General features: G+C 30.1%; 1 protein-coding gene across 1 annotated transcript; it reads left to right on the plus strand.

Moving 5' to 3' along the window:
• The first annotated feature begins 3,643 nt into the window (after positions 1-3,643).
• LOC121122499 (oxysterol-binding protein-related protein 9) lies at positions 3,644-11,749 on the plus strand. The gene is made up of 4 exons (XM_040717513.2): positions 3,644-8,399; positions 9,567-10,733; positions 10,805-11,017; positions 11,086-11,749. Exons 1-4 carry the CDS (start codon positions 8,148-8,150, stop codon positions 11,467-11,469), a joined length of 2,016 nt encoding a protein of 671 aa, XP_040573447.1. The 5' UTR covers positions 3,644-8,147; the 3' UTR covers positions 11,470-11,749.
• Positions 11,750-12,025: the final 276 nt, after the last annotated feature.

Below are 12,025 nucleotides of genomic sequence, written 5' to 3' on the forward strand. Positions count from 1 at the left end.
AAATATTTACTTAACGGGAAGGTGTAATTTTTATTTTCAAAATGCTAACAATATTCTTCAAAACACATATAGAAGTTGCTCGTTTGTGCTTGGTTTTACAAAAAAAAAAAAAATGGTAGTCACGCGTTATTAGTACTTTTTACTTTTCTAGTAACTAATAGTACAGCAAATTTACTTTTTCATTAAGTAATATGTATAGAATAACTTATTACATATTACTTCATTAAATCTTATATTACTTAAGTTATTAATAAAATGTCTTCATCCGATCAGAAGAATAGGAACAAAAAAATCAAAGCCATTCATCCTCATATTTTACTATGCAAGCATCATAGATAACATATATTTTCGGAAAGGAAACACTTTAATTACTGAAGAGTGTGCGATACATATTTTTCTAAAAATTATTTGTCATTTAATCAGGAATCGAGTAAAAAACAATTCTGATCGAAAGTAACATTTATATAAATATGGGACATAGAGTGCTGAACACAAAGGAAGAAAATATAGGGACTGTTTGATATATGAAAATAGTCCGTAGGGTACCCTCTATCCAGTCAATACCTGGACTACCCTCTAAAAATTCAAATTACTCCTTGATATATTTTTTTGTACTTTAAACATTGCCTTGAGCTTTTTCTTTTTTGAGAATTTTTCACATTTTCGGTGATAACTATTGTTTAAAATCCTCTTCAGTTTTGGCGTGATACAAGCATCTGCACACAAGTCGTGCCGGACGTTAAACAGTCCTTATACAAAATGGCAACTAGGGTACCCTCTATCCAATTAAAACCTAATATGATCACTGATTTCAAAAACTAAGAAGTCGAATTTCTGTCTAAAAATTCAAATTACTCCTTGGGTCCTTTTCTTGTGACATAAACTTTGCACTGAGCTTGGATTATCCACATTTCATCATTCAGTCTTGATTATCCATAAAAAAAAACTTCAACCATTTTTCGGCACAATATGCGTAGTAGATCATGAAAATGAGTGTCAGAGTTATAACAAGTGTATTCATAACTGCGCATTAATATAGTTAGAATATATAATATATAAGCCATAAGTTGATTGAGTAGAGTTAACTAGTAATAATTTACTCGAAGAGATTCCATGATCTAAGAAGAAATACTCATCAACACTGAATACGTGGCTTTCCAAGTAATATTTTAAAAGGAAATTAATCTTGCTTATTGATTGATATCTGTGTACTCATATTTCTAAAATTGTGTTACCTTTAGTTGATTATGGATCATTTAACACGCACAATTGATGGAAAGAGGTATTCAATTATACTACTCCTCTGTATAAATTATGTAATTATCATTGGTATTGAACGATTTCATGATTAATAAGTGGATTAGGTTGTAGAATGTATTTTTTATTCTTCATTTTAGTTACTTAAGTTTTATTTTTTAACAGGGAAATTGTGAACCTAGAATTTAAACTTATTGAGAGTTGAGAATACTTTGAATGCATTAATCAAATGAATGAAAAAACTTTTTCACTCCAATAAAAATCACTCCTTTGGAAGAACTTACAAGGCTGTTAACAATACAAATATTCAAATATAATCCATTAGAATGGGCAAGTATATAATAAACTTTTTTTAAGATTGTAACTTTTATATTTAAAAGGAATGGTTGTAAATCTAAGCATTTTTGGCATGTAAAAAAAGAAATTCAAAACTATTGGTCATGAAATCATGTGAAATGGAAATTTGAAAGGAGAACAAATCGAAAATGGCCATGGTAAAATGAGCTGCAAGCAGCTATTTGAGGATGGAAATAACCAAGAATGTTTCAAGCAAGTAGGGCAAACATACCCATTTTTGATGATCAATTTGATCTGTAATTGTTGTTACCAGAAGCAATGAGCACAACATGTGGCATTTGCTTTACTACTTATGTTAATTTTCTCCTCAAGAATGAAATAGGAATTACAAGGTTTAAATATAAAATAAATCATTTTTAGGTTTAACAACTCCAAAGAAGCTTTTATGCTACAAATGCATAGAATATTCAATCAATATGAATGGAATAATCTATTTAAAATAATTTCGAATATCAAAAATTAAGTTTAATGACATTTATTTATTAGTTTGTTCAGACTGCTAATTTTGAAAAAATATAAAAATCACATTTTAAATTTTCATGAAGAAGAATAAAAAATTCACCCTGACGATTTGAAGAATGTTTGAAAGGAGAATAGATTGCTGTTATGACGTTTCATTAAATTAGCTGCAAGCATCTATTTGAGGTTAGAAATAAACACAATTCCTACTCCGTATCAAGCAAGTACATGGGCAGACAGTACCCCATATTTGATCAATAATTCTACTTTGAGACCAACAAGCACTTTCAACTTTCCAACAAATCATCATTGTTACTCTCAAGCATTTCTGAGCACTTACACTCGTGGTTACACTTTATACTTAGATATTTTCTCCTCAAGAATGAAATAATAATTATAACAGGCTTATAAAATATAATTTAAACAATATGAATGGAATACTCCTCTGTAGATATGTTTTAATTTAATTTGTATTTATTTATTAGTTTGTTACTTCTAAATTTTGAAAAATATAATAAATTACATTTTAATTGTTCAAGAAGAAGAATAAAAACATTACGATCCATAAACTGTTTGCCTTAAGAAAAGAAAATCATTTTTCATGGGCCACCCCACGTTGTGATAATTTACAATTACTAAGGAAAATATAAATATATTCTTCAGATTACCAATTCCTAATAAACGGACAGCTCAAAAATGCACAAGATTTACATCACTAATAATAACTATTCAACAAATCCTCAGGGTTGCTCTCTACCTTTTATGAGCACATACAAATGTGCAATGTTTATATAAAGCCATTCAATTCTAAGAAAATGCAATTTAATGTGTGTTTATTAAAAATCCAAGTCTGAGAAAATGCAATTTAATGCTTAAAAAACCACTGTATTTAAAAGTTTTTCTTCGAAAAGAAGTGAGACTTCGGATTTTCGATTTTTCTTACGCTAAAGGAATTCATTTGAAGCTTAAATATACTAATAAGGTTTCATTTAAAAATAATATTTGATTTTACTGGTATAGTTCAGCTGTAAAACTGGTTTGTTTTCAATTTTATTGTGTGAAAAATGAATCATGGCTCCATAAATAATACAGTCAAAAAAGTCAAAAAAGTCATTTTTTCACCTGACCACCTCAGAGTTTGATTACCACTGACTGTCTACTAAGTTATATGTAAAAGAAATACGCAGAGGTGTGCTGAAGGGGTTGTAACCCCTCTCAAACAAATTTTTGTATCGTTTATTAATCGTCTAGCAAAATCTGATCAAATTAAAGAGTTTTTTTTACCACGTAGAAATACTAAAGACGGTTTAATATGTTTTAAAGATTTATATTAATTGCATCACGGAATTGGGCGTGTTTATCAATGATTTTTTTCATTAAAAAAATCATCTATTATATACCTTTTTTCTAAGCACTTCGTAACAATACGAATTTAAAGACCTAACTCCTAAAATATGAAGGAATGAAAAAAATTGGATTTTTCTTTCATGTGAAAGACAAGGCTTCTCTTGTAACACAAAATTTAAGTCATATATGACTTTGTTCTTTATCTTTATACTACACCAGTGTGTGTTCACTGGGACTAAATAAAGGGTTACTTACAACTTCTTTTTATAATCACAAAACCTATAGACCCTAGTAGGCACGACCATTACGCAGCAGTCAGCAGAAGGATAGAGGCGAGGGAAAGGAGGAGTTGGAACTACGTGGAAAGTCATTTCATTCATGGTCATTTGTATGGATCTCTCGTTGGTAGCAATCGGATATATGGATCTGCATCCATCCATCTTTCCTGTTCCTTCGAATAATCAATTCATACGTCTTCAGATACTCTCTCCAATGCCATAGTCTGTTTAAGGGATCTTCACTCTTAAGGCGAGATTCCTTGAACAAGTGCTTCACTCGGTGGATCTCGCCTCCTTTAATGGACTGATCGTTCAATGTGCAGGTGCCACTTCATGTCAAGGGATGTGATAGTGACTTCTGATCTTGTTAATCATTATCCCATTACATAAATTCCTCCAGATCTTCTACGGAATCATTGTATACTTATTCATATAAGAACTAAGAATCCTCCATCCACAGCTCCTTCTTTGAAATTATTGAAAGTCATTGAAAGTATTGCTTCGTCTCCTATTTTAGGAAAACTACTTCATTAAGAGTCGTTCAGTGCCCTTGATTTATTTGTATATAATGCAGAAATCACTCATCGCAATCATATTGAAATCAATTCCATTTATAAGTTGGACTTTGTGATACGGTCTATAAGAATGATTATATAACCTGGACACTTCAATCTCACGCTTGATTTATTTATTACTACTGAGTCTCTTGAGTCATTGGAAAACAAGTGCAAGATGATTATAGACTCTTTAAGATAATGTGTCTCGATATTTTAGTCTACAAAGCATATTCTATTCTGATATTACATATGAATAGTTATTAGGAACTGGAGAGTTTCACAAAAATAAATAATTCCCGACTGAATTACCGAGTGAGGAACAAAGAGTTATGCATTCTCAGCCAAAGCTCATTCGCTGAAACTCTTGAAACCTGTTCCTTCCGAAGTCGACTTTTGTTCGTCTCTTATTCTGATAAAAATATTTCATTGTTAAGAATCCTTCAGTTTCCTTGATGTAAATAAGGCAGAAATCCCTTGGGAAAAAGTAGAAGCCCATCTTAGACTCTTAATGAATATACAGCCTTTTTTCTCGATACTTTTGTCTTCAATGCATATTATTTTTGCTGTTATCGGCATAAATTGATTTTGTGAATTGTTGAGTGCTAAGTGATTATGTGATAAAAAATTATAAGTGACCTAACTTCTGTAGACTTATATTGGAAATAATTTATTTAATTGCAATTTCGAAACATAGTTAGTGTTAATCATCTTTAAAAAACTTAATTGCTTATTACCATATTGGAATATTACCTCCATGAAGATTTAGGATATCCACAATAATAAAAATTATTAATAAATGTTTCGCATAACAGTTCTTAGATTTAATTATTAGTTATTTTAAAGATACTCATTAATGACAAGGATGCAGAGGTTCAAAATTAAAAGCAAATTATTTATCCTGCTTTTCTTTGATTAATACCTATATACACTGCCAAAAAAAATCGATTTTGATTTGTATACATACATACATATATTTATTATGAAAATGTATTATTATTTTAACATCTAAATAAAGTATTTTTTTTTTTTTTTTTGAGTAAATCTTTAATTAAACGAAACAAAAAGAAAATTTAAGATTTAGAATAGAACTTAGTAATGAGAATTCGATCTTTTTTCACCCAAGCGTATGTTACTATTATCTTCATTTATGAGATTCTGCTAGATAAATTAAAATATTTAAACCAAACTTGAGCAATATTATTAGCAAAATGATGTTGTTTTTTATACTTCAACCCAATAGCATGATAGAAATATCCCGTTTCTAGTAAATTGACAAATAGCTTTGTAAAACATCGTCTTGGATTTGTCGACGTCAATCAAATTTGTCGAGTTTTGGTCGCTGAGAATATCATATTGTAATGCTGACTAGACTGTAACATAGTTAAATATAATAAATCGGAAGCCATTTTAAGACCACCCGTATTAACACTATCTTGAAAGTTTTCCATGAGAAAATCTTTGCTAGAAAATTCTACGCTATGAATTATTGATTTCTCAGAAATCAAAATGGTCGTGAATTAGCAATCTTTAATTTTGAAAAACTTAATGGTGGAAGAGGCTATGTATCTGTATATATAAAACAATAGATTAGCTTGGTATTATTCCATGGTAGAATTAAAATTAGAAGAACTGAAAATAAATGCCTGCATGTATTTGAAGCAATTAGATGAGTGCTTACAAATTATATGATATTTTTATTTTCACATTCATGATTATTATTTGATTTTCATTTAATATTCATAAGTTCCTAGTACAAATTCATCTATAAAAAATATATACGTGATATTAAAATAATGATATATGTTCTCTTAGATAAATAAATGTATTGAAAAATATTCATAAATGACTGAATATATCCCTTCAATACTACGATATAACTAAATAATACTTATTCATATTTCTGTCTTTTCTACTATGCCTACTAAGATGTAAGCCCCCCCCCCCTTTGTATAGTCCCAGTATTTCCCTAAATACATAAGGTAGTTAAATACTAAAATTTTACCGATTTTTTTCATAAAATTAAACAAATAACAGCTGATTATTGCTTTTGAATTGATTTTTTGTAAACGTTTATGCATCCGTGATATAGTTGCAAAGGGAGTTGAAAGTTTCGGATAAATTTCCTAGGAAACTACTTCAGGAATTTTGTTAATTTTCAAATAAGTAGGTTACGTGATTTTGAAATGTTCCGTGTATATTTAAATGACAATATCTTATAATTTTTACTATTCATACTCAAATATATCAAAGGTATCTGACAAATCATCACAAATATATTATAGTCCTAACATAATAGTCATAACTTAAAAAATAGATACATTTTCTTGCTACAGTTATTTAAATTATAATTCTAGCCTAATAAATCTTTGTTTTTAGTACATAAATTTACAAAATTGAACAATGGAGTAGAGTTTCGGTGTGGATGGAGTTTTTAAAGTTTAATATCACATAAATCAGATATTAAAAATAAATTACTCTTGTTAATTGTTATTATTCCTCGCATTTTAAGAAGCGCCTCCTATTAAATTTAGTTGTACCAATTAACATTGCTTATTTTTTATTTAGTAAGATATTATCATACTAATTAGCTTTAATTACAGCCATTAAGCTTGAATGATTGGGATTAATTTATATTATCTTACAGAGGGATAATTGAATCACTTTTCAAATAAAAATTTGTAGAATATTTTGCAATATATATTAAAATGTTATTGGCTCCGTTTTAAGAAAAACATTCGAATATTCTTTTATTATTTCCATCTCACACACATGTTAATGTAACATGGTGGCCAATGTCTTAATTGAGTTGTTTACTAACACGGGCTATTTCTTGAATGATTCAAATAAAATAGACACTTAATTGCTTATTATTTATTATTCATAAATTTAGTACCATTGTTATATTCGAATTAAGTGACTTAAAGTTACTTTAATTATGGTGTATATTCTAAATTTCTATTAGGCATATATTCTGTACATATTTGACTATTACTAGGGATATGTATTTCATTAAAAAATTACTTGACTAATTGTTTAATACATAAGCCCGGCTAAGGCGTCAGCACTTAATACAGATATTCGTTTACAGTGGGCATTAATGAAATTTTAGAATTACCTGTATGTAATTGATTAGATCTAGTGAATTTTTTTATAGGAGGCCAGATTTTTTAGTTCTGAATATTCGGCTTAACCACGTTCTACTTTAATTAAAATAATGACGTGATATGCCCTTAATTCTTATAATTTCATAAATATGACAAAAATTAGGAATAAATTGTGTTAAGTCTAAAAAAAAAAATTCAATCCAGTGATGCTTCAGTATTTTATCTACAAAATGTAAATTTAATTAATGTTATATTTCATACGATAAATCAATACTGATATATATGAATACAATTGTCATCCTCTACTATTCATAAATCCATTGATCAGCATAATATCTTTGAAAAACTATTAAAATGACAAAAGTTGATCTAATATTACAACTTTTTTACATTTTCGATGGGACTCCTACTGATGATTCAGTAGTACAACATAAAAAAGATGGCAGCTAGAGAGCTAATAATTAATTTATATTTACGTACTTCATAATTGAATTATTAAACGAGAGCTAGCTTGGGCCTTGGGGTATAAAATATTGACTAAATATATGTACAGTCGTAAGATTACTTAACAGTAATCCATGGACGGTGCAGTAGTATAGTTATAGATAGTATTACAGTACATTTCATAATATACAAAAATAATGTAGAGCATGACGTCATTTGACGTCACTCTCTTCTAAGTTAACGTTGTAGTTATGCAGAGCTAGTATAAAATTTTGTTTTTTTAAGAGTCAACTCCAAATAATTATCGAATAGGTAGAAGGGAATAATTCTGTATAGACTCTACGATGATGGAAGACCCACGGATGATTGAGGGAGCCCTTTCTAAGTGGACAAATGTTATGAAGGGATGGCAATACCGATGGTTCGTTTTGGATGCCAATGCTGGCCTCTTCTCATATTACACATCTAAGGAGAAGATGAGTAAGGGTGTTAGACGAGGGTGTGTTCGCCTCAGAGGTGCTGTTCTTGGTATTGATCATGAAGATGAGGCCACCTTTACGATAACGGCTTTAGATGGAAAAACATTTCATTTTCAGGTGTATATTATATCCATTCCTATATAATTTCAATTTCTATGCTACTATTCTACTGCTAAAATTGTCCACTTACTTGCTGTGTTGATAGTATGTGATGTTTGATTGATACTTATTCATTCGTATTCCAATGTATTAAACTTTAATAGTTTTTTTATATATCATTTTAGCACTAAAATTTAAGTATGAAGGATCAGACCGAAATGTTATTAATAAACTTTTTCTCCTGATTATAATTGTCGATTATAAAAAGTCTATTCTAATAGTTTACATAGACATTTGATATGAAAGACTGGTAAATGACGCTCAAAACCCCTTGAAATGGTCTTTGTGACAATGAACAGAGAACTAGTGATTAACTTTAATCAAGATAGAAAGGCTTCACAATGAAATTATAGAGGAAAGATAGCAATACTTAAAGATATGTTAAAACATAGCTATTGAAATTTGAAGATATCAAACTCAAGTCACGATGTTTATCCCTATCTATAACTTTATGTTCATTTTCTTCATTGAATTTTTTTTTTTTTTTGTAATGGCATTTTTATACATAACTTCATAGTTTTAATGGGGGAAGAAAAAAAGAATGGATGACCACGTTTAATGCAATTTTTCGAATTATATTGGATGTTTTTATGAAAATTACTTAATGATAAATAGTATATGCCATATTAGGCAATGCTATGGTTCAGAGTTATTTACCAATATGTAAAAATGTATCGCATTGCATGCGAGCATCCTCCATCATTTTTATCACATTTATTTTATCTGATTTTTATTTTTATATTGACAAATCAGGATATAGGCATACTATAGTACTATTCACCTTTGTACTTTTATCATAAGTTGCGGCTAATGACTTCAGTTTCTCTTAAAATAATACAAAGAAACTTAACATAATATTTAAAGTTAAAAAAAAAGACTGGTATAGATTTTTAGTTAAGTTTGTTTAGTTCTTTATTTTTTCAATTGAAAATGCGATTTGCGATTCATTTCTTTGAAAAAGGTTGATTTCTTTTTAAAAATGTGATATTGGTAATGTTGTTATTTCCACCGGCATGCAACATATTCAGAGTAATATAAAGTAATATTTTTTCAATTTAGTTAATATTTCTTATATTTTGTAGGTAACATATTTATTTATTGGCCTGTTTTTTTGGTTTTTTTTAGGCCAATGATGCTGAGGAAAGAGAGCGTTGGATAAGAGCATTGGAAGAAGTAGTTTTTCGAAATCATCGCATTCGCCATAGGCAATCATCAAGTGGATCCTTCTCAATTCAAGATTTTGATAATAAGTTAGCTGAAACGGATTGCTACCTTCAATTGATGCTCGATAGAATGGACAAACTCAAGTCTTTAAAAGGTGGCGAAGATGAAGAAGTAGATAATCTTCTCAAAAAGGCAGATAATATGACAGAATCCATCAAACACGCTATTGTTCTTCTTCAAATAACAAAGAATGCAATATTACCTCAAAGTGCAGGGAAAGAATGTCCTAAGATAATTCAAAAGGATTCTGTTGTATCAGATGAAGTTGATAATCAGGGAAATCAAGAGAGGGCATATCGTGTTGGAAAGGAGGGATTGCTTATTGCAAATAGTGGTACTCTAAATAAGGCTCATACTATACCAGAATGTTCCTACTCTTCTTCTGAGGATGAAGATTTTTATGACGCAGAGGATAATCATCAAGTTGAGGAACCTAAAAGCCAAGGAGTATTCAAAGAAAATCCTACATTGAAAGTGAATGAAGATAATACTGAAAACGATCTGGAGAATGACGACTATGACTATGATTCTTTGTATAGTATTGTAGACGAGTCAGACAGTGGAGAAATGGATATGAAGAGTCATGGCTCTGTTATTTCCCATTTATTGTCACAAGTTCGAATTGGGATGGATTTAACGAAAATAGTTCTTCCCACTTTTATTTTAGAGCGCCGTTCATTGCTTGAAATGTATTCTGATTTCTTTGCTCATCCCGATTTATTTATAGATATTGCTGAAAAGTCTACTCCTGAAGATAGAATGGTAGCAGTATTAAAATGGTATTTATCATCCTTTCATGCTGGAAGGAGGTCTTCTATTGCTAAGAAACCATATAATCCTATTATCGGTGAGACTTTTTATTGTCATTGGGATCTTCCCCATAGTGGTACAGGCAACAAACTCTCAGAAAATGACCCTTTGCCTTGGTGCAAAGATAATAACCTTGTTTTTGTGGCTGAACAAGTGTCTCATCATCCTCCTATTTCGGCATTTTATGCTGAACATATAAAGAAAAGAATTTCCGTTAACGCTCATATTTACACAAAATCCAGCTTCCTTGGAATGTCTGTAAGTAACTAGATTTTTTTTTTTTTTTTTTTTGTATATTTCATTTTGAAAATAATGTGAATATTTACAAGATTGCTGTCCACAATGTCGGCCAAGGGTCTGTTAAACTCTTGGACTATGGGGAAGAATACGTTGCAACTTTTCCAACTGGATATGGTAGGAGTATCTTAACCGTTCCCTGGATTGAACTTGGGGGCAAAGTTTCGATAACATGTGTTCAGACAAATTATACTGCAAATATCGATTTTAAATGTAAGCCTTTCTTTAGCTCAGATGTTAATAAGGTAAGAATCATTCTTAGTCAGACAATTGGTTCAATCATTCATTTGAGTATCTCATTTACAAAAATCAGGTATTTGCAGAAGTCATCTCTCCTACAGCTAAAAAACCTATATTAAAAGTAGATGGCGAGTGGAACGGACGAATGAATTGTAAATGGGTGTCAGGAAAGTCTGAGGTTTTTATTGACGTAAATGAAATGCCAATTGTGCCCAAAGTGTGTAAGTCAATATTTCAACAAAAACGTAATGAGTCTCGTCGAATGTGGAAAGATGTTACTAGACATTTAAAGGAGGGAGATATTGATAAAGCTACTGCAGCCAAATTTTCCCTTGAGCAAAAGCAGCGTGAAAATGCTGCAGCTCGGAAAGCCAACTCAGTTGAATGGGAAACAAAGCTCTTTAAAAAAGTCGGAGAGAATTGGCAGTTCAATAATAGTTTGTCAAAAAGAGTATGAAAGAAAATATCTTTTCATTCGGTTCATTGTGCTTGTCTTTTCTTTCTCATTCAATTTTTAAAGCACACGTTCCATGATTTTAATTATAATTAGTCAAATTATTTGATATTTATTGAATTTATGAACTTATATAAATACTATATTTGCCTTAACTGTTGTTGCCGTGATAATGAATTTTGATTAAGTCTTACTAAAAACATTTTAAAGCTAAACAATGTATTCGATAGATGTATTTTATTTATCCGTTATTTCTCTCTTAAATAAAAATTCCTTCCTTTAATTATTATTTCATTTTATGCTTAGGTACTATCGTTATTTTCATATCATGGAGGCTCTATACTCTAACGATTTCCCCTTTAAAGGGCTGTTCGTACATAAATAATTCAATCCAGCCCCACAAAAACCACTCCTGAGGTTATGCCCTGAAAATGATGAGAGTAAGGCCTGATTGCACCAACTCGACCTAAATTTAGGTGTAGCTTAAATAGATTGACGTCATACGTTCCTACTTTTCTATGTTATAAAACTAGTAAGATGTGGAAGGATTCTCGGACTA

Source organism: Lepeophtheirus salmonis, chromosome 8, assembly GCF_016086655.4.
Source record: "Lepeophtheirus salmonis chromosome 8, UVic_Lsal_1.4, whole genome shotgun sequence".
Lineage (NCBI taxonomy): Eukaryota > Metazoa > Arthropoda > Copepoda > Siphonostomatoida > Caligidae > Lepeophtheirus > Lepeophtheirus salmonis.